Below are 24,293 nucleotides of genomic sequence, written 5' to 3' on the forward strand. Positions count from 1 at the left end.
TACCCCATCTCTTCAGTCCTAATAAGCTCAGTTGGATTCATGTAGCAGGGAATGCTTCCCCAGAGCCAAACACATTTAAGCTCCTTAACAATTGGCACAATCTCATTTTTTCTCACTGGTTCATTAGTGCAGCACCCGCTTCAGGACAACGATCTGTGAGCAGAGTGATAGTTCAGAAAATATAAAATGATGGAAGAAGAAAACAAGAAAGTCCTTTGTTTGCAGCCAAGAAGATGTGGGGATTAGATCTGTTTATTTGTTCTGAACAACTGTCTGGAAGAACTGCCACAACTGTTTTGAAGAAATAATAAATGTCTATAAAATACAGAATTCTATAGTATAAACAATTTTGACATCTTTTGTTGAGAGACCAAAATAAAAAACAAGAAATCATAGTGTATGTAATATGGCTCAGAAATTAATAAGTCCCCAAATTTCAATTTCCACTAAAATATTTATTTAATTAATGATATCTTACAGAAATAAATAAGAACAGTTTTTCTCTAATACAGATAGGTATATTTATATATATATATTTTTTCCTGTTTTACAAAATCGAAGCATATCAAATTGTTTTCCCTAAAACTTCAGCTCAAAAAGGAATACCAGGAAACAAACAGAAATACTGAAATATGCTCATCATTAAATTATAACCATGGGCCTTCTGAATCTCAGCATGACATAAGATTTAGAGAAAGACCATGAGATTGGGAGTCAGGGCACCTGGGCTCCACTATTTCCTTGCTATGTGTCACAAGCACCGTTTTCTGTATTTCTGAACCTTGGTTCTCTACCTTTAGAACAGGAATGATATCAGTTATATCAACTTCACAGGACTGTTGGGCAAATTAAAGCTGAATGTGAATGTACAGGAAAGCTCTTTATAATATGTAAAGAGCTACAAAAATAATAGTTTTGTTTAATTTCATATAAAAGAATCAATGCATATCTTCCTTCAACTGAAGAATAAGCACCAAAAATGTGTGTGTGTTTTCTTCAGCTGAATTATGTCACCCTATAAGCCTAGAATAAGAAAATGCACCTGAACTAAGCACCAAAGCTTCTCGGACAATGTGATAGAAGGGATATTTCTATTACAGTTTTCTGGGCAGCTAAGGAGGAGCTAATGAGTCCTGAGGGTCATTTAAAACTCGGAAGGCTCAAAGAAAACAAAACAAGATTTGTATTACATCAAATGGCCAGGATAAAACAAGCTACTCCTTATTTAGTGATTTCAAAGTCCATTAATTCTTCACAGAAGAAGAAACACTCAGTTGTTATCCCTCGCAATTATTTGCTTATGTAAATACGACATTCTCTTGTTCCAAAGATCAAATACTAGTCCTTGAGAGAAGTCCTAGTGAAATAAAATAACAAATTATCACAAATTTAGATACTAGTGGCTAAAAGGCTAGTTTCCCAAGGACACGGAAAAGGAGAAGAATCCAAGACATCAGTATAATAATGGTAAAAAAAGAAAAAAAAAGAAAAAAAAAAAAAAAGAAAACCCTGCCATGTTATGATTAAAAACTAAAATTATAAAAATTGCAATATTTACAGATACATCAATCTTAAAATATGTAAAAACAATAAGGAAAATTAAAAGTAAAGAAAGCTGTTTTGATAATTTTACAATAAACATGAATACACTTAAAATGCTAAAGTTCACTGCTTACACTGACACTACTTAACATATCACAGAAATAAGAAAAGTGTTCAATGTTTCAATTTTTAGTAGCAACATACAGAGAAAATAAATACTTGGCTAATATTAACTTATTGTTAGGAATTGTATTACTGTAAAGTTACTATGCATGGCGTTATAGTCTAAAGCTACTCGAATAACTAGGAGTTAATATAATTCACCATCTACTTAAAATATTACTACCAAGATATTGGTGAATCATGTGCTAAAGATACTGAAGGCCCTTCCAAAACTTAGATTTAAGTGGGTCAAATATACTAGGTGGTATGAAACTAGACCAGTTTACTCTCTCCTTTTTCCAATTCTTTTTAAGACTCATCTTACCAAAAGAGAAATACACGTTACCTCTCTTAATTCCCTTGCCTCATCAGATACAGTTATTCTTTGGGACAAAAATAAATGTTTCATTAAGAGTGTAAAATTAAAAATCTTTATGGATCTTTTGGAAACAAGATAATTGGAAAGGACTCAGTAACTACTAGGACGCCGTACAACTAAAAAAAGGAAAGAAATTCATTCAATGAAGAAGAGTATTTACTGACATCTACTGGATTTTTTTACTTATAACTTTGCCCTATAAGCTATGAAAAATTTAAATACATTAAAGTCTGTGGATTCAATCAAGTGTATTTCATTCAAGTTCTTCAGTTTCTTTGGTAAACAGGTCTGCCAGGTCAGCCAAGGTTAAGACGGAGGCCTCTGGATGCTTCACTGATGAGTTTGTGTGGCTGTAGGATTTTCCAAGTGAGTAGAGTTAGAAAGAAACCAAGGAATAAATGATTACATTTGTGTTATATTTTGCTCTAGTCCTATAATAACATGAAGACATAATGATATAAGAATATTCTTATAATATAAAAACATATTTCCTCATCAGGATTTGTAAGTAAGCCACAAGAACCTCCAAGAACAAAGTCAATGATGGGATCATTGTTACATCTTGTCAAAATTAGTGAAGACTTCTGTATAGCGCTTTCAGACTTTGTTATAAAATGGCTTGTCTCTCCACAATTCCTGAAACAAAGGAACAAAACCTATGCCAACTGCGGCTAAGGCTCTCACTTTAGAATTTGCCTTCTTACTTCCCAATGTTAGTGTATTTCAAGAGAATTTCAACAGCTCTTCTGTTATTTTATTTAAGCAGCTTAACTGTAATTGCTGAATTCTGTTACACATGGAAACAACATCGACAATAAAAAGCCTTCATGTCTGATGCAAACAGCTTTCACAGTAGACTCTTTCCTTCCCATAAACCACCAATGGAAGGAGATCACTGGTTTCAAGCTGCTTCTGTGCTATGCACAGGGCTTCTGTAGAGACATGCCCCCAAGGCAATTGCTCCTCTCTATCTGCCAACCGTACCTATCTCCCAAGAATGCAGTAAAGCACTGGTTTATGTTTCGAAAAGACTTTGAAGAAAATTATGGAAAAAATATTAGAAAGTTTTATAATTCTAAAGTTAAGTTTTTAAAATTAAGGCTACTCTGGTCTCTCTGCTTCTGTTCTGACTTTGGAATGATTATCAAAATCACCAGCTGAGTTTTAAGTCCAGCTCTTCCTATGTGCATGTGACTAACATGTGTGATATATAAAGCAACACTTTGGAAAGTAAGTATCCTTTTACAGATATCAGACTAAGGCTTTTAGGGTGGGCATAAAGATAGATTTCTTTAAAAAGTAATCCAATATGGCAAAGAAATGTAGGGCAGTTTAAATATTTTTAAACATTACAATCCCTATTATTAAATGAAATCAAATATAGGATGTCCAGAGCATTAACTGGGAAATTTTAGGTGGGTAAAATGTCCTGTCTTGCTTTTAAAAAGTATCTGGTCATCTAACTGAAAAAGTCCCAGACACCTGCATAATCTTAAATAAACAGGAAACATCCATGGGCTTGTAGGAGACTGTTACCTACCTCTTCTCAGCAGTTTTCAGCATTGCCTGCATTCTTTCTTCTATTGTTGCCTTAATTAAGAATCTGTGTACAATAGTAGGTCTAGAAGGTACATAACAATAAATTTAAAAACATCTTAAAACCAATTAGAACAAATAAGACTTCACATATTATACGCTATATTCATCAGTCATGTGGTGCCCACTGTGGCAAATACCAATCAAGGTGCTGGGGGGGTGGTGAGCAGTGAATAAAACAAACTAGTCTTAATGAATTAACATTCTAATGAGGGGAGACACACAATAAACACATCAACTGGATGGTACAGATAATGCCACGAGGAAGCTGACAGGAGATGAAACATGACTGACGGGAATGAAGCTGCTAAGCCAAGGACATCCGAACAGAAGCAACAGTAAATAAATGCAAGCTCTCGGGAAGAGAACACGCTTGGAACAAGTCGGGCAGGAAGAAGCCTAGCATTGTAACGGAGCGGCAGACAGTGGAAGTGAGATTGGAGAGTGGGCAGGGAGCAGATTGTGTAGGGCCTGGAGGGACATGGCAGGAACCTGGATTTTACTGTGGTTATGAGAGAAAGCCATCTGTGGGTTTTATGTGTGATTTGATTTATACTTGATTATACTTTAGACATCCCTTTGGCTGCTGCACGGGGGGTAGACTGTTAGGGAGCAAAAGTGAAGGCTGAGAAGCCAATTAAGGAGTTCTGGAGGAGTCCAGGTAACAGGGTGGGCTGAGCTCTGGTTGTATCTGTGGAAACAGTAAGTAGCAGAAGGTCTGGAATATCTTTCACAGGTCGAGTTGGCAAGACTTCAGGGATGGTTTGGATGTGTGGCACAAAGAGAGGAAGTATGGAAAAGTCCTAGATTTATGGTCTGAGAAACGACAGATGAGAGAGTCAGATGATAAGATGGCGAGGGCTGGGGGTGGGTGGGAGCACAGTAGGAATACACTTTCTTTTACCACGTTAAACCTAGGTTTTCCATTAGCTAGGAATCCAAGGGGAGGCGGAGTCCAGATAGTGTGAAGCAGCAGAACTGGGTATGTGAGTCTGAGACAGGAGCTGAAGGGGCCTATCTGGACCGGGGACATAAGTCTGAGAGTCGTCCACATATCAATGCTACTTAAAGCTCTGGGACTGGATAAGCTCATCCAGCAAGTGTAGATGAGAACAGAAAGAACCCTCAGGGACCATTGGCAAGAAGTAGGTCATTAATAACATTATGAACCTCATTTCAGGGGCACAGTGAGGACAAAAACCCGACGAGAAAGGCTGAGAGAGGAGGGGTAAGGAATTGGGAGGTGGAAGTGGAATGTACGAGAGTGTTTTTTAAGACAGATGATATTAAGACATATTTTTGCGGTCATGTATTACAAAAGGAATGTCCTTGAGAATACGAGAAGGGATGGGACCCATGACAAGTGGAATGGCTGGCTTTTGAAAGAAAAGGGACGCTTCTCCCACTGTAATAAAAGGGAAGGAACATACTGTGCCTTCGGGCTTATTGCTACAGACGAACTATCCACACCCCTTCCTACAACCAGCGCTTGCATCGGAGCAGTATTTTGGCGCTCTCCCCTCTCTCCTGCTTCACTAGCTCTCCGTTTCTAATGAATCACTCCATTACTTCTCCCACATGAAAGGAAACAACAACAGAAAAACCTCCTGATCTCATACTCTTCCTTTTCTCTGCTCTTTGCAGCAAAACTGCTCAAAACACGAGTCCTACCAGCGATGTAGAGGCAGGAGTGCACTGCGCTTGAAAGTAGGGACTGGGGAGGCAGAGCAGCGGTGTCTGAGACCTGCCAACACTTTCGCTAGCTATGCGACCTGGGACAAGTTACTTAACCCCTCTCTGTTAGATAAATGTTTATTAATAAATAAATAAAACCCTATTCTCTCTTATACTCAAATCAGGCCATGGCTTCCACCACTACCAAAACTGGTTTCAATCTCCATGCTGTTAAATTGAAGGGTCGATTCTCAATCTTTATCTTACTTGACATTTTAACAGTACATGATATATAGTTGGTCACATCCTTCTTCTTGAGTTACATTTCTTTACTTTACTTCCAGGAACCTTTCTTCTGGTTTTCTTCCCAACTCATTGTTTGATCTTTATCTGTTACCTTGGCTGGTACCTTCTCTTCTCCCACAGCCTTTAACTTTGGTGTCCTCTGGAGTCCAGTCCTTGGTCCTCTTCTCTACCTATACCTATTCCCTAGGAAATCTCTCTTAGTCCTGTGACTTAAAAATACCATTTATACTGTTGACTTTCAAATTTATCTCTAGCACAGACTTCTCCTGAGCTCGAGACTTGTATATCCAATTACAGAATAGCTATCTCCATTTGTCTAATAAATATCAGATAAACATTTCAAATTTCTATGTAAAATAAGCTTCTGTTTTTCCCTCACCAAACCTGCTCTACCCTGTAGTCTTCCCCAGCTCAGCTGAAGGCTACTTCATCCTTCCAGTTGTCTAGGTCACAAACAGCAGCACTGAACTTGACTTGCTAACATCCCATGTCCAGTCTGTCCACACATAACTGTTGGTTCTACCCTCAAAATAAGTCCAGAACCTAACCACTTCTCACCACTTCCACTGCTGCTACCACGGTCCAGGTCGCCTTTAACTCTTACCAGGACTACACAACAGCCTCCTAACTGTTCTCCCTGCTTCTACTCCCCTGCCCCTGAACATGGCATTCAGAATGATTCTCTCAAAACTGAAGTTAGAACTTGCTGCACCTCCACTCAAAGCCTTCCGCTGGCTCCCTATCTCATACACAGTGAAAGCAAGGTCCTCATAGGGACCTCCTAGGCCCTATAAAATCCCCTCTCCTATCGGCTCTCTGAGTTCATCTCCTACTTCTCTACTCTTTGCTTGTTCTGCTTCAGCAACTCTGGCTCCTTGCTCTTCCTCAAACGTATCAGGTATACTCCTGACAGGGTCTTTGCACTGAGTGTGCTGTCTGCTTGAATGTTATTCCCCATGATATCTGCATGGCTTTCTTGTCCCTTTCAGATGTTAACTTCCCCATAAAAATCTTGCATGCTGGGTGGCTCAGTGGGTTAAGCTCCTGACTCTTGATTTTGGTTCAGGTCATGATCTCAGGGTTGTGAGACTGAGCCCTGTATTGGGCTACGTGGAGCCTGCTTAAGATTCTCCCTCTCCCTTTCCTCCTCCCCCTCCTTTCTTTCTCTCCCTCTCTAAACAAAACAAAATAAAACAAAACAAAACAAAACAAAAAAACCTTGCATGCCACTCTGCTCAGCCAAATGTACTTATAACTTACAAAAAAAAAAAAAAAAAGAAAGAGAGAGAGAGAGAGATCAAGACCTTAGCTGAGATCAAGAGTTGGACGTTTAACCAACTGCGCCATTCAGGGGTCCCTAGCTAAGTGCACTCTTCATCCTCCCTTAGCCGGCTCTACTTTTCTAGATCCTAACATAGTGTATCTTTTACTTATGCTATTGTTTACCGTCTGTGTCTCTATTGTCGTGACTAGAATTTAAGTTCCATGACGGTATCTCAGAAGGTGTTCAATAAAAATTTACTGAACGAAGTATATAGGTATTGACGCAGGTAGACTGTTCAAGTTGGTGATGAAAAGATGAGATGCTTTGAATATGACTTCATCTGTTTTCCATGTAATGAGGCAAGACTGTCATCAGTGGGGCAGGAAGTTATAGAAGACTTTTAAGATAGTCTCTTCAGAAAGTGGAAAAATCTATCTACTAGGGAGGCATAGTAGGATTGTCAAGCAGTGTTGAATGGCTTTTTAGACTGTGGTCTTACATCTGAGCTGAACCCAGTCTATGCTTTGGAAAACATTGATAAGAAAGCAATGTTTAAAAATATAAGAAAAAAACAAAGAAGAACAACCAAATAAGATATAACTGCGTTTTAAATGACACTCGATAGTACTTGGAACATTGCTGGGGTATAGAGTATGTGGAGAGGAGTGACAGGAGATGATTTTTACAGTTATATTACTTTGCCATATTTTACTACAGGTTTGTTTGATGAACATGTCTCTTTCCTGCTGAAAATTAAAGTCCTCATTTGTTCACCTGGCAATTGCTTACAGAGCAGTCCCGTTTTCTGAGTAGGTCATACAAGATGGCATCTCCTGTCACTCCTCTCCACATACTCTATACCCCAGCAATTCCAAACTCCTTCTGGTCCCTAGGAGTATCATGGTGTTTATCTCCTCTGTGTTCCTGCACATGCGACTCTCTCTGGCTATGTGAGCACCCTTTTCTAGCCCAGCTTTGAAATAATTATTCCTTCGAGACTCAACCTAATGAAGCTTTCCCTGACTCTCTAGGCACAACCGATCGCTCCCTTCTTTTATTACCACAATACTTCTATTATATTTTTGCACACTCTGCTGCAATATTTCTTGTGCTACACAGTGACCTTCTTGGGGGAGCAGATTACGTCCTACTCAATTTGAGTCTTCAGTATGTAGCACACATGACATACAGTTGCCACTCGATATTTATTTAATGAATACTCAGTATGGATTTTTTTAAACATTCAAGGCATCTAACATCTAGGAGGTAATAATACATCTAGGAGGTCTTATGAAGGATAACTGTCTATTCTGGTATCTGAATAAAAGTAGTAGATATTACACAGTATTCACTATTAAGTTTGGGCCCAGTATCAGGTTGGGCCTAAATGAAATCTAATTACCTCTTAGAATAGACCTAAGGGACAGTCTTATTCTAAGGGGAAGGATTTAAAAAGGAGTCATGAACGAGATATGCCTTTTTTAAAATACAGGCTAATTTAGACAATCAAAAATCAATTCTTCTCAAAGTCATGATGGATGCCTTCAACTCTGCAGCTATCTTAAATATTTTACAAAACTGTTTTGGTGACGTGATCAGGGTAGTTTTTGGAGGAAAGACAAAGATCTGGGAGAAGTAGGGGATTTGATGTTTGGATGACGGAGGTTTAGAAATCTCAATATGTTTTTTGGTCATACACCTGAAAATTTAATAAAGACGTGATTAAAAATGAATAGGTTATAATGAACACAAATGAAGAGTTTAAACAGTGATTTGTATCTTAGAAACTTGAAGCAAATTTAACTGATGCTAATTTTCGTCCTTACTTTGTTTGTCCAATTCGGTGCACCCTCCCAATGGCCTGAAGCTCATGGGCGGGGTTCAATATGGGCTCCACCAAGAGAACATGAGTTGCTTCAATGATAGTTAATCCATTAGAACCTGTGTGCAGGGGCAGCAGCAAAATATTGATTTGAGGATCATGTTTAAATGCTGAAAGGTTCTCCTAAAAAAAGAAAGGTACATTTAAATTTTACTTGGGTCACTTAAAAGTAAGAGCAGTATATTATACCTCATATTACGAAGCCTAATAGAATCCAGGTCATTGTGAAACGTAACAATGAAGACAGTTAAATGTAAAATTACCAATTTTAGAAAATGTAAACTTGTTGCCTGACTTCATGAGAAGTATCACATGAACTCTCTCGTTTTTTATGATACAGTAGAAGCACAAGACACATGTACATGATGTATGCAAATTAAACTACATGCGCTTGGAGGAAAAAGAAAGAGAATGAGTGTGTCAGAGTGAGGATGAGATCAGAGACATGAATCTGCAACATTTGCACTTGGTCCTCTTTGTGTTTTTGTTTCCTAGGGTGTGCGCCTCTTGTTGTGCTGAGTGTAGCGTAAGGAATTTGATCATCTAGAGCTTTGCCTGGCGCAGTGTCCTGAAGACCTAATCCCAGCATGAGGGCCCTGTCCATTCAAGAGGTGCATCATAGGCCATCTCAGAAGATCTTTAAAAAAAATGATCTTGCTATGGGTATAAATGGATAGAAAATAATTACAGTTTCTCTACTTTGCTTTTGAAAATTCATTTTATAATGAATCAGTAACTGAAACCCTTACACAAGACAATACATGCAAGTAAACTATTAAAAGCAGTTTTAGTTTGCGACTAAATCCACCCCGCCAGAAAAGCAAGAAAAATCTTGACATACCTGAAATGTCTTAACACGACTGATCTGAGCAAATTCCATGTTGTTGTCAGTGAGGGCTTTTGAAATAATATCTAACACATCTTGCCACTAGAACACATAAAACAATAAGAAAACAAATATTTACACAAAGCTATCACAAAAAAAGGAGTTGAAAAGGGACTAAATCTAAATAACTTTTGCACCTCAGAATTAAGAAACATAAAAATAAACCTTCAAATGTGGTTCCACTGATATTATTTCATACTACCAAAATGGTAGCGTTTTTTTTTTTTTTTTTTTCTATTTGTTTTAAGTCAAATGCTGGTGAAAGATAGGATAAAAGACATGGATGTCTTTGGGAACTGAATTAAGATAAACATAAATAACAGAAAATAAATGGAGTGCTTAATGGATATAGTAGCTTACCTTATAAAAATAAAAAACTAGAATTTTTACTTGGTATTTTATTCAGTGGCTTACTTTAACTTTCTTTTTCTCCAAAAACCAATTTCATTTGTGAAGTGCGACTTTCAAGGTTATAGATTCTAATTTTGAACATATTAATATTAGAAAATCCTCATAAAACATATTAACAGGAAATGTAGCTACAGAAAATGCCTTGCAAAACATCACCGAATTTCTCTAAAAATAATTCTATCCTATGGAAAAATGAACATGGAAAAATCTAGCAGTAATTCTAAATCTCAACTATATTATGGTGAATAATGAATGTGAGTTTTCAGATACAACTGAGCAGAGACAGAAAGCCAGTCTGAGCGAAGACTCAGGATGAAAACGCTCACTGTACCGTCGAGAAGACGAGTGCCTTGGCACCTGGGTCTCTAAGCTGGATTCTCATCAGAGTTCTGACCACAGCTTCCACTTTTGTAGAGTGGCTGCCCTTTGAACACAAACAAGGAAACACATCACTACCAAATAAAATCTGGTTTATAATGAGAAGGAAAACCACTTTATAAAATACTTGTATTACCAAAACTACACGTGCATCAAAACAAACTATCAGGTGCATATGTGTTTACTCTTCTTTATTTTGTATTTGCTGGAAATTTTCTTTAGCCTCAAACTGTAGAAGCTATAGAACTTACACTCGGGAAAATGGAATATGAAACACACCAGAAAGTAATACAGTGCTAAGACTCTGAAGAGAAGATTTTTAGGTTAAAGTGGTTAGGATTTGTAGTTACAAGATTCTGTTATTTTAGATAAGCAGAATTTATATTAAAAATATTAAAAACACTCTTCCCTTCAGATATCAGGGCATTAGAAATGTTAAGAATACAATGAATCAAAATTCCCATGTAAGCAAACTGTGAAGGATCCAACCCAGGAAGGATTCTTTCCTGCAAAGGAATTACAAAGGACAATGACATAGGTACAAATGACATCCCTTGGACAGCAGATTTCTACAAAGCTAGACAAACACTCAATGAGTGGTTTTTGCATTTTCTATAACCATTTCCATCATAAAAGTACGAAAAGGAAAAAAATGAAGAAATAATAAAATGAGGAAATGAGCAAACGTTTTTGTAGCTTTCACAGAGAAAGCTTTCCTCCTGGAATGCTCTGGGAGATGGCAGGACATGAAGATATTAAGGGCATGGGATTTTGAGACAGATCTAAATTCAAAACTGACCAGCCAGTTCTGCATTTTGCTGGTTAGGCAGACTAACCTTTCCAAGGCTTAGTTTCCTCATCTATTAAACAGGGATGATAATTCTATTTCCAAAGATTGCTGTGATGGTTAAATTAGAGAAATACATGTATAGCATTTAACTCAACACTTGGCAGAGGAGATACTCAGTAACTTATTATCTTTCTAAGACACTGAATACAAGCACAGATAATGACACAGATAAGTTCACAAGGGGGCAGGTCTAACCAAAAAGAAGTAAAAATAGTCCCACAGTAGCGTTACTCTTCTCCTCAAACCGACTCCTCGCACCACCTTTACACAGAGACATCAAAGGTAAAATATGTAAAGGAAACAAGAAAGAAAGGCATATCAACTTTAAGTTAGCAAGACAGAATTATGGAAGAAGTTTTAAAACCCTAATACTAAAATCCTGAGTCTACAGAATTATTTTTCTGCTATGCAGATTGCCAATTATACTTGAAAGGTTAAAAAATACAAAGGATCTGTTTCAGTCTAAACAGTGTCTTAAATAGAGCAAAATCGTCTCAAATGAGAGAAAGCAGGAAATCAGCATGAAGTATTGTTTAATGAGTTTAGACAGAAACATTCATATCCTTTGCAAGGTCTCATTTTCAAAAATATTTTCAAATGAAATACCATAATAACTATAAAACCTTCCATCTATTAAGCTGCTTATGAAAAGTTCAAAAGAAAACATAATAACCTTTTATCAGCAACATTCCAAACTAGAGTGCTAACTCTGAGGAGGAAAAGACCAGAATATTTGCTTTTATCAAAATTTGGACAGTTCAGTGGTAGCTTTCAATGATCCCGTACAAATGTCACAGCTTGGAACCATTTGGTCCTAGTCCAGTTACTTCCACTATGAAAGAATAATAATAAGGAAGTGCAGAAATCCAAAGCTCTGCTTGGCAGAAAGCTACATGGGGAGTTAGACTACCTTAATACCCTTTTCTTCCACTTGGACAGAGTGGCCACTGAGAATGAGAACAATGGATGGACTTCTTAGTGGGTGGCCCATGTATATCGGCAGGTCTTGGTTTGAGCATGCATGCCCTGCATAATTTTAAAAAAGAAATCCAATAAATGCAAAATCCTTATGGTAGGCCAATATGTTAAGGTAGCTTCTGTAAAGACAAAAGATTTCCTATTTTAGACTACTTGAAAACATTTAAATTATCATAAACTGTCAATAAAAATGTTGCCCCCCAGTTGCAAGAGGATATGTTGAGTTTATTTTATTTTTTAAAAGATTTATTTACTTGAGAGAGTGAGAGCACACACGTGTGTGTGTGTGTGTGTGTGTGTGTGTGTGTGTGTGTGTCTGGGGGGGGACAGACGGAGAGGGGGAGTCTTAAGCAGACTCTGCGCTGAACACGGAGCCCTACATGGGCCTTGATCCCATGACAAGGAGATCATGACCTGAGCTGAAACCAAGAGTCAGATGCTCAACCAACTACGCCACCCAGGCGCCCCTGTTGAGTTTAATAACAATTCCTAATTTGTTGCTAAATGGAAAGAAAATGCTATGCACAATGAAGGATTACTGACCTAACAAGTTAACACAGAAAGGCAGTTAACCATAGGAGAAAAACTGAATAGAAGTTCGATTAGGATCTGGTTTCTGTCTATTTACTGTATCACAAGCACATTTTGGATAACTTTAAAAAAAATTACATAAAAGCTATTGGACAACTAAGCTAACAGAAATATACAGAATTAAAGAAGTAAAATATTTTTTTTAAAAAGCCCTACCCTCTCAAAACACCACTAAGAATTGGCATTTATCTTGTTAGACCTCTTTAGGCATTTTAGAAGCTTACATAAAAATGCATGCATACTCCACAAATATTTGTAAACGTGTTTTATAAAATGGCCTTTTCATTTAACATTGTATCTTAGCAATCTATTCCTGTAGGACCTTTATTTTACTTGACCTCAACAGCTGTACAACACTTAGGGTATAATAACTTATTAAATATTTGCTTATTAATATCATTTAGATTCTTACATTCATTTTGCTATTATAAACAATACTTCAGTCATACTTGTTCTTTTGGCTTTGGATGCATGTGAAAATATTTTTGTTGGATAGGTACCCCAAAGTAGAATTGTTGGTCAAAGACTCAAAAAATTTACTAGATACTGGGATTTTGGTGGATCAAATCGCCATCTAAAAATGCTGGAACTGGGGTGCCTGGGTGGCTCAGTCAGTTAGGCGTCTGCCTTCAGTTCAGGTCATGATCCTGGAGTCCTGGGATCCAGCCCCATGTTGGCTCCCTGCTCCGTGGGGAGTCTGCTTCTCCCTCTCTCTCTCTGCCCCTCCCCTGCTCCTTCTCTCTCTCTCTCTCTCTCTCAAATAAATAAAACCTTAAAAAAAAATACTGGAACTTTTAACTACCAATGGTTAAAAATGTCTGTTTCTTTGCACACTTGTTAAAACGTGATTTTTTTGCCAGTCTGATAGGTGAAACGAGGAGCCAAATTTTCATTTAGTCTACATTTTCTTGAGAGTGAATTTGAATATCATTAACTGGCCATTCAGAATTCCTCTTTTGTGAACTGTATTCATATCCTTTGCCAATTACAAAAAAAAACCCCCAAACCCTAAGTTTTCATTTCTTACTGATTTGTAGGATCTCTTGTATACTGTACATGTTAAATTTACGTTGTATTTTCCTACCTCTCTGTATGTGGTTCACAGTTGTGTTAAATGCAATAATGTAAGCAAAAGTGCTTTATTAATTCATATTAATTACAGTAACCCACAAATACTTGATGAAATGACAACTGGGATTTAAAAAATAAGTATTCTTTGATTTTACTCTTCTATCAGACTTTTCTGTGCATGTTAACATTTAACTGTCTTTCATAAGAGAAAGATGAGATTTTTTTTTGGAGAAGAGCACCTTTTCCTCAGTTGTCTTGCCATGGTTCTTTTTTCATATTTTATTTAAGTAGGTTCCATGCCCAACATGGGGCTTGATCTCACAACCCTGAGCCTAAATCAAGTCAGATGCTTAACCAACTGAGCCACCCAGGCGCCCAAACCCGGTGGGCTTTTATCTTTAATCTTTAGGAACCTAGATTCCCACCACATTATGCCCTTATTCATGAACTTTTTTCTTTTTCTTGCTTGTGCTTTTTACTTCCAAATGAAAAAGCAAGAGTCCCAAAATAATACTGAGAAGACTATGGTTGGTCTTACAGCAGAGTCAATCAAAGTGAATAAAAAGATAGGGCAGACTTTCTTCTGTATTTTCCTTATCGCTCAAGTCTCTCCAACATTTCAAGTAAGTTCATATTTGATTATTCAAATCATTCATTTATTTATTCAACAAAAATGCCAAGAACTATATTAGGCACTGGACATACAAAGATCAAAAGCTACACTCCCTTACTCCCCAAAACATATAGTCTAATGCATGTTACAGAATATAGAAAACAACAAAAAAGATGGTTTATACTCCTGGTTTGGCCTGGATGCAATTTAAGTCAATGTTTTATTATACCATCTTAATGAGTACTATATATATTCTACCGCTCTCTTTAATGTTTCTATCTCAAGTGCATAAATGAAGTTTGGCTCAAATCTGTCAGCTTCTAAGAAGACTATTTGATGTGGCCACTGCTACAGAAAATAAGTACTTAGTTTGTTAAAAAAGGTTAAAACACAAAGAAGGGGATGGTTTATATACAGGCAAGGCTGGAGGATATCATAGAAGAGGCACAAAAGAGATTAGGATGAGGAACTGTGCACAGGAATCTATCGCTATGCAAGGTGTTAACAAAGTATGACTATTCTCAAGACTAAGTCCAACTTAGCTTATTTTTTTAGATGTATCAGTAAACATACAGATGCAAAGTTAAGCTGGAATGATATGTATTCGTGAGGAGGGTACATGGGAATAGAAAGCCCACAAAACTGCTAGACATAAATATATTATGTTGATAAAGTTGTACTTAATTATAAGCACCTTCATCCTCTTCTGAAGTTTTTGTCCCTTTCCTCATTTCCATCCTTTCTTGAGAATCTCTTTGGTTTTTCCAGCTATATATCCACCAACCCTGACTTTGTGATCAATGCTTGGCTTTTCTTCATGTTTTTGAAACATCAATGATGAAGGCCCAGCTTTGAAGTAAAGACACATCATCTGTCCCTGCTTTTCACTGGCCATATCTTCACGGTTGTTCTCCCTAAGGCGCTACTTCTAAGGTCAACTGGAGAACCAGCATGGGAGACATACAAAGTGTCACCAGTCAGATCAAGTCAGTACCTCTCCTGGTGTTCCACTCATGAGGTAAGTAGTCAAGAGTATTATAACAGTTAATGAAGACAAAGGATGGAATTTTCCTTCTTTTTAGCAAAAGAATTATATAAAATATTCTTTACAGAAATCTTTGTTCCCTTGCTTGTAATTTAATTAAGAAAAACCAAAGGTCTTCACGCTACATATATAGGTGGTTTTTCTACTTTCTGGAAAATAAACTGCAAAGTTAAAAGCTCTAGACTTTTGGGTAGAAGTCAAGGCAATGAAAAAATAGTGGATACCATTAGGTCCAAAGGCCAACAAAGAATATTTCTTATTAAGTCTGGCCCAGAGGTTGTCTAGTTGCATGACTAAAGATCTGAAATGTTATGCAGCCTCTTAACTACTCTAAATAAATGCAACCAGCTTATTTTCATCATGGAGTTAAACTTGACTGGAGTAGCTCTACAGTCTCAGGTTCATGTTATAAAGTTCCGAGACCCTAAAGTTTGAGTTAAAATTTGTTAAATGTGTTAAAAGGATGGAAAACTCACTTTTGTTTTCTTGTCATATATTCAGTAGATTAAAAGAACTCTAATAATAAAGCTATCAAGTAGTATTGATTTAGACTTTGATCAACACTTCCTCCCTCCAGAATGGGACCAAATATCTCATTAGGTCATTCGTAGAGTGAGGTACTGCTTTTCAACCCCTAAAGTCTTATTATTGGGGAAAGAGGAGGGAATAGGTAAAAGCTTTGAGTATGGTGTAGAAGATACGCAGTGGTTGGTTCACTCTATTTCTTTCATGCCTATTTCCTCTTGCTGAGAATCCTTATTTAGGGAAAGCAGGAAAGGAAGGAGAGGAAATATGAGATCTCCCTACTGTAGCAGCAAAGTGCTATTTGCACTTGATTTATAGAAATAAAACCAGTGCTCTATGACTGGAAAGTTATTGTTGGTTTGTATTATAAACCCTTTGTCACCAGTCTGTCCTTCCTTGAGCCCCTCTAATTTCTCTATTTACTTAATCTGTCCACATTCCTCTCTCAATTTTTCTCTGCAGTATCTATGGAGTCTCATGGTTATGCTTTACTCCACTGGCAGAATTAAGGGCTAAAGTGGCGGCTGGGTCCTGAAGAACATAAGAAAAAAGTCAAACAGTGCAGATGCTGAACGCACTCTTTTCTAATTCTAATTCTAATTAGTGAATTCTAATTCACTCTTTTCTGAAACTAATGTTTTCACCGAACATTAGAGAGAATATTGTTTAGAGACTACTTTATGTCAACACGCAGGCCATATCTTTAGAGACTTTACACATATAAATTCCATACATGTGAAATACACACTAGTATATGTGAAACATTTCAAATCATGGCTTACATTAGAGGGGGCTGTTAGTCACTTATCACTCTAAAGGGAAAGCAAAATGAAGTCATTTTCTGAAATTTGCCATTCATACTCATCATGCTAAAATTTCTTGAAGCGGTACAGCACAGTGAAAAAAACATTACAATGAGCATTATAGGGGTATTATAGAAAGTCATGGGGGATCTTTAGCACTAAAAATAGAAACTGATCATAGTGGCAACGCAAATAAGAGAGAACGAAGGACAGCATTACTTTTCATTGTGTGCCTTCCATTTTATTGAGTTTATTTTTCTTTCTTTTGTGTCAATTATTACTACTAAAAACTAAATGTACTTTTTGTCTACCCTTATTTCTTACAGATGGACAAGAGATTCAGGGGGAGGGAAGAGAGGCCTCTAATTCTGGGATGCTTTTAACGTATCACCTTGCCAGCAAACCTGCCCTCTGAATTCTGTCAGTGCTCGAGTGCTGGGCGCCACTGTGCCTACAGTGCCTCCTCCTGCTCTAGGGTCAAACGGATGCCTAACCTGTGCCACCTGCCACGGACGAGTCTCAGCTTTGTGAGACTAAGGCAATCCCATCTGAAACACAGCAAAGATTTTACTTTAATCTTCCAGTTATTAGACAGATTGATTTTTGCAATCATTAAAACATACTACAAAGGTCTTGAGATTAGAGATTTTTTGGAAGATTTCATCTGACTGAAAACAACACTCTAAAGAAGACAAACTTAGGCCCCACCCCAAAAGAGAACTATGTCCTCTAATCAGTAACATGACCAACTAGGATCATAACATGGTGACAGATAATAGATGTTTTTCTCTAGGTTTTCATAGTGGGCTTGTAACTTGCAAATAACTTGAATGTTCAGTATAAAGTCATTTCTGTCTTGGTATTACCTGACTTTTGTTACATTTATTCTGGACTTTTCTTTTTGAAAGACAGATAACTCTTTGAATGCGCCTGTGCTATCCATAGTAGTTTCCGCTGAGTAAGATCAGTTAACATTGTTTTATTTCTGTCTGCACCTGTTCACCATGCTAAAAACCCATGTCAGTAGTGACAGATACAATTTAGTGCAGTTATACAGCTTGTATGATTGGTTTCATGAAGTAGGAACACTTCTCAAGCATATACCTGGGGCAAGTGCTGGGTTCTTCAAGCATTCACATGTTACTTGAATGAAGTTCAATGGAAATGCCACCTATGCGGTAGGAAATCTTACAAGTGCATTAGGCCATAAAAATATTCTGTTCCTTTAAACGCTTTGCATAATGATTTCAAAGAGACAGGTTAGCAACTGTAAAAAAGTTAAAAATTTCATTTGTACCCAAAGGCTTTTAGGGATATTATATGTAAATAGTAATCAATGGCTTATCTGTTCGTCCGTCCATCCATCCATCCATCCATCCATCCATCCATCCATCCATCCATCCAGATATCCACATACTTACTGAGGACCTGTTATATACCAGACATTGTTCTAGATGCTGGGGATACAGCAGTAAATAAACCAAAGTCCCCACTTCACGAACAATGTCCTTTCCACATTTTAATGGAGTTTACACCCTGCAAAGTGTAAGTTTTTCAGAACAGTAACTTCATAAAGATAATTTACATCTTAGAAGTTTCTATTGTTTGATTTTTGTAAGCTATTGCTAACTTTAACAGACTCCTTAACAGTTTAGAATTACAAGTGCTAACTTGGCCAATGAATAGAAATTGTTTTTTGTGATTATAATTATACTTACTCATGACATTTCCTAACAAAAACACACAACTGTATTCTAAAATTACCAGTTAATGTTCACATACAAATATCTTACATAAAAATATTTAGATATACTTAAATATATATATATTAAATTTTATTTATTTATTCGACAGAGATAGAGACAGCCAGCGAGAGAGGGAACACAAGCAGGGGGAGTGGGAGAGGAAGAAGCAGGCTGATAGCGGAGGAGCCTGATGTGGGGCTCGATCCCATAACGCCGGGATCACGCCCTGAGCCGAAGGCAGACGCTTAACCGCTGTGCCACCAAGGCGCCCCTACTTAAATATATTTAAATAAATAAAGCTTGTGGATTATGTTCACCGAATTATTTTAGGTTCAGTCAGAATTTTGGAACCAGTTTTTTTCCATCCAGATGTTTAATTATATTTAGAAAGTACAAGACAGACTTCACAAGTCACCCTTGAATAACTGAACAAAAACTCAAAAAAGAAAAGAAAAGAAAAGAAACAACAGAATTCTACACATACGATGTGACACATGGTACTGCTAAAATTCTCGGGGAGTATAAGTGTAGAAATACAGTTTTGGTTTTTTTTTTCTCTCTACAAAGAGGCTATTTAAGACATCTCTGCTATCAATAGACTTATTTATTAAAAATGCAGATTCATGGACCAGATCCCAGATCTAATGAGTTAAAATTTAAATGGGAATGGGGCCTGATAAAAATCTTTATTTTAGGAAGCAGGCCAGTTATTAGACACTCAAAAGCTTGAGAAGATGAAGCAGTTGTGCTGTGTGCAGGATGGGTGGGAAGGCTGCTGTTTTGCTGTGGCTACACCCAGGGAGCATATTTGCTCCTGGATAGGAACTTCTTATGATGTAAGAACCCTGTCCATCATAGGGTCAGGGTTTCCACTGACAAAAATGCTTTGTATGAAACTTATCCAAACTTAGAACACAAGGAACATGCCACATGGCGTGTGTGTTCTGCCAGGAAGCCTACTTCACCATCCCAAATGCCTGGCAGTTGTCAGAACTTGCAAGGGGAATTTTGTTTACTTTGTAAAATGCCCAGTACGTTCCAAGGGTCATTTAGGAATACTGTCACACAGACGTTAGGGTAGATACAGTCTTTAACTTACATGTGTCCACTAAAGAGAACACTGTGATCTCAATATTCAGTTTATTTCTATGGTCCATCAATAGGATTCCTTATATTGTGAAATACCAGTAGAAAAAAAATGTCTTATATTATTGAATACTATTTTTATGTTTTCCAGATATCCTTTATCCAAGACCAGCTTTATGATTATGTATGCTACATTGTTTGCTCTGAGAGTCTTTGACATGACTACTTAGAGTGAAATAAACATTTCGGATAATACAAAAACTTCAATGAAATAAAAAAAATTACTTCTCAGTATTGTTTAATAAAGGCCAGAGATTTGATAATCAACATAAAAGAAAAAAACCCTAGGGTTAGCAATAGTTTGAACTAATATTTAGAAAATTTCAAAATAATGCCTTAATTATTCATATAGAATCATCTTGTTTTAATGTATGATTACTCCCTCAACTTCACAATAGACGGTATGACTGTTCAGTAGGGTAGTTTCAGAAGCAGTTGAGAGTCTGAGAAAACAACAGGCAGATGCTTCAAAGAGGAGGTGGCAGACAGTAGGGCAGAAACGTGACAGAAGTCAGAAAAGGGGACAGGCAGCAGAAGGCAGAAGTGGCAGGAACAAATGGTGACAGTAAAGGCAACGAGAGAAGCAAAAGTAAATGTGGCAAGAAGCAATGTAAGAATGTGGAAGACAGATAAAACTCATAAGCATAATAGGTATAATATTCGGTCATGTTTAATAAAAAGGAAATACAAGTATATATGCATCTATGACAAAAGAAAAATTAACTTTAGTAAATTCTATAATCATAACTTTTTATGAGATGCTTCAATTAATTTTATGTGTTCATCAGTACGCAGGAAAGACAGGAAGAAGTCAGAGCATAGTAAACAGTATTTGTACACTGATATTCCTGTCCCAACAGGACAACGAATGTAACTGTCCTGACCTCTCTCCTGTGTGTCTCGGAAAGGTGCCATAAAACGAACAGGTGTTTGGGTCTGATGGGCTCCATGACTCAGTTTCATAGAGGCTGTGCTGTTTACTGGTAGCTAGAGCAATCACTTCCTAAACCTCACGGCGTGAAGCCTGACACAGCAGTTCTTTCTCACACTGGTTTCTGACACTGGGATGAATGCTTTTATCTAAGGGTTAGCAGCCCTTTAGCCACGAATGCCATCAGTGGCCCTTAGGATGCCTATGCCAAAGGAAGAGACAGGAGAAGAGAAAGAGGGGCGAATAAGACTATTTTTAAGGGAAGAAGGAAGCTGGGAGGAAAGCAGTTCTTTGGGTGGGGAGGAAGATCAAGTCTGACCATCAAATGCCTCATCAGGGCTGGTCAGCAGATTGCACCACAGACCACCTTTCTCTTCACTATGCAGCTCTTCGGCATTTGGTTTAAAAATACGTATTTATGCAGGGGATTCCCAGAGAGGGAGCAGGACTACACAGCCCCTTGAAATCATGATCCTCTCATCACTTAACCTGGCCAGTTGTGTTATTCCCAGACTGCTCTGCAGTTTCTTCCCACTCCTCACCCTCCCACTTTTTTCTTTCCACTCCCCAACTCTGGTGGTTCCCCAGAAACTAGTGCTTTATGGGCAACAAACTCTTTTCCACTTTTAACCTTTTGTGGAAATACTGTACTCTACTTCGTTGCTTTAACTAGAACCTGGCTGTCCTCTGAGCACACTGCTTTCTCGGCAGGCCTCTTTGCGGAGACATTCACTCTTTCCTATTCCTTGCACTATGAGTACTGGTGTCCTCTGGTCCCTGATGCAGGTTTCAGATCATTATTTCTCATTTTTGTAAAAGTTTCCAAGTTTTGGGCCTCATGAAAACCAGTTATACCCCTAATTCTACTCTTTGCTGTCATCATTTAGTGAACACTACCTTTCATTCACGGCACAATTTTGGTACCTAACTCTACCCCTCAACTCTAGGTGTGATACACTGATATACTCTCGATATGTCCCCCAAGGGGACAATCCCTCCAACGTTCAAGTCTTACCACTTCATCTTCTACCACCTTGTCTCCTCCACCTCACTTGGGTCACTGCTTCTTCAGTCGCATCTGGAGTACTGAACAAGCTGTCCTTTCTGAAATGACTAAGAGAGCCCACCATCTGACAAGGACACCTACCCTAATAGCTTATTTGCTCAGTAGCCCAACCTCTTCCTGTTATTTGAATGAGATCTCTACTTCCTCTCTATATGTTAGCACTCTGTCTTTTCAAGAAACTTACACTGCAGATTATCCCTTCTCTTTCCTGCATCTTCAAACTACCCTCCTTTGCCAGAGATTAAACATACTCAAGAATATTTATCATTAAAAAAAACCCTAAAACCAAACCCCCAGCCCCAAAAAATCCATAAACCCCCTTTCTGCACTTTGTATCTCTTGCTGGTTATAATTCTCTTTCCTACTTCACAGCTAAATTTATAAAATGGTTGGGCATTTTCTCTACTTATTCACTTCTTGTTCACTCTTCATTCCCTCCAATCTGCCTTTTGCATTTAAATTTCTACGGAAAGAGCTCTTCTGAAGTTTATCAGTGACCTTCATTAGCCAAACTGGTCCACAGTGCCACTGAGCCACGTCAGCATCACTGGATGCGGCTGACGACTGCCTGCTTCCTGAAGTAGTTCTCCTGTGGCCTTTCCTCGACTGCTGATGCCTCCAGCTGCTCCTTCCTGGTCTCCTTTTCAGCTTCTCCCCCTTTGTTCAACCTTTAAAGAGCTCTGGATTCCTAGGGGACCTGGTCTGAAGCTAACTTCTGTGTCTCTCCTCAGTAATCTCATTCACCTCATGGCTTCGCACATCATTATGCCAGTGACTCTGAATTTTCTCTCTCTCGTTCCACAGAGCAATACTTTGCTATATAGTTCTACTTGGATGTCCTAGGCATTTCAAACACAGTATGTTTCAATGTGCTCCTCTTCCAAATACCTTCTATCAGTAACTATACTATTATCCACCTGATTTTTCACATCAGAAACCAGGGGGTCCCCTATGAAATCACCATCAATCCCTCCAGCATTCTATTTTACCAATCAGCCTTCGAACACCTCATGACTATATCCACTTCTTTCTATCTCCACTACCACTGACCTAATCAAAGCCACCATCACTACTGCTGTGGCCATCTGATCTGGTCTCTCCAAAGTTTTTGTTTTGTTTTTTTTCTATTTCTGCTAATCTAATTTCCACACTGCAGCAAGGGATCTTTTAAAGATTCAAATTTGATCATGATACTTCTCTACATATAACATGTAATGCCTTTCTGTTTAAAGGAAAAGGAAATTCTCAAATCTTCAGATGGCCCTTCAGCATCTGGCCCCTCTTTGGTTTTCAGACTCATTTCATTCACTTGTCCTTGGTGCCTTCTACACTATAGCCACGGAGTTCCACTCAGTTCTTCCTTGTCTCAGACATTTCTGTGCATTGTCTTTTGTTTGTTTCTGTCTGGCAGCCTCTTCCCCACAGGATCACGTCTCTCTTCGCCTCAGCCTGGTGAATTCATCCATCCTTTAGGCTTCTACTTCACTGTCATTCCCTCAGAGGAGCCAGGTTTGATTTTCTTCTGTAGGGCTTACCACAATTATAATACATTAACTGTTTGTATAATGTCTATTGCTTCCTGCCCCAATTCAAATTCTGTTCCCCCTTTGCCAAACTGTAACATCCACAAGAACAGCAATCATGGCTGTTTTATTCAGGAGTGTGTGTTGTGTCTGTGAGGCCTAGCACACCAAGTGGCACACACTATGTGTCCAATAAACAGGTATGGGACGAATGAATGAATGAAGTTCATTCCAACTTTGGGATTCTGTTTATCTCAACACATTAGAGAACAATGTTACTGATATTTTCAGGTTTTACTCAAATAATGATAGGAATAAATAGCAATTAGACGTACTTTAATTTCACCACACTTTTGTCAGGAGGGGGAGCCCACATTCCTGATAGTTTCCACTTGCAGTTCATTTTCCTCAAAAAAAATACAATCCTTAAAAATAGGATTTTTAACTCAATTACTCCTTTGGGCCTATATTCTTTACTACAATCACATATTAATTTGTCCTTTGTCTAAGTTTGGTTAGGAAGGGAAAAAAAAGCATGTTTAAGGAAGGCAAAGAACAAAAAAGTTCTTTCATTAGATAAAAAAGGTTTTTCATTAGATAAATGCCCCTTAGAAAGTCCAACTACAGATTCTGTTTGGACTTCAAATTCTAGTCACTGTCTTAGAATTCCAAATGAAGCATGGGAAAACATGAGGAAAATAAAGCCAAGTTTTGGCTCTACCATGAAATGCCAATCTGTGTCATTTCAAGTACACTACCTCCTTCTTGTGACCGTCTCCATTAACTTCATAAGCATTCTATTCTTTTCCTCCAATTAGGTTGGGCTCACCCCTTTTCCCTGCTATCTAGGGAGAACGAGAGAATGAGGAAGAAGCTTTCTTTAAGTAAAATGCTAATTTAACCAGAGCTCTCTCTGTAGTAGACAG

General features: G+C 37.9%; 1 protein-coding gene across 9 annotated transcripts in view; it reads right to left on the minus strand.

Moving 5' to 3' along the window:
• Nucleotides 1-234: 234 nt before the first annotated feature.
• The window catches only part of SHPRH (SNF2 histone linker PHD RING helicase), an 85,951-nt gene continuing 61,892 nt past the window's right edge, over nt 235-24,293 (minus strand). For 6 of the 9 annotated variants that reach the window (XM_087865564.1, XM_045805292.2, XM_087865563.1 and 3 more), the window contains 5 exons: nt 10,434-10,526; nt 9,647-9,733; nt 8,750-8,928; nt 3,624-3,704; nt 235-2,433 (listed from right to left, as the gene is read on the minus strand). In XM_087865564.1, coding sequence (XP_087721690.1) covers nt 2,337-2,433; nt 3,624-3,704; nt 8,750-8,928; nt 9,647-9,733; nt 10,434-10,526 — 537 coding nt within the window. In that variant the 3' untranslated portion in view covers nt 235-2,336. Of the gene's footprint in view, nt 2,434-3,623; nt 3,705-8,749; nt 8,929-9,646; nt 9,734-10,433; nt 23,375-24,293 lie in introns of those variants that run through there. The other 3 variants (XR_015726139.1, XR_015726138.1, XR_015726140.1) reach the window with 3 other exon arrangements.

This window comes from Ursus americanus, chromosome 11 (genome assembly GCF_024610735.1).
Source record: "Ursus americanus isolate L20-20 chromosome 11, mUrsAme1.1.p, whole genome shotgun sequence".
Classification (NCBI taxonomy): Eukaryota; Metazoa; Chordata; class Mammalia; order Carnivora; family Ursidae; genus Ursus; species Ursus americanus.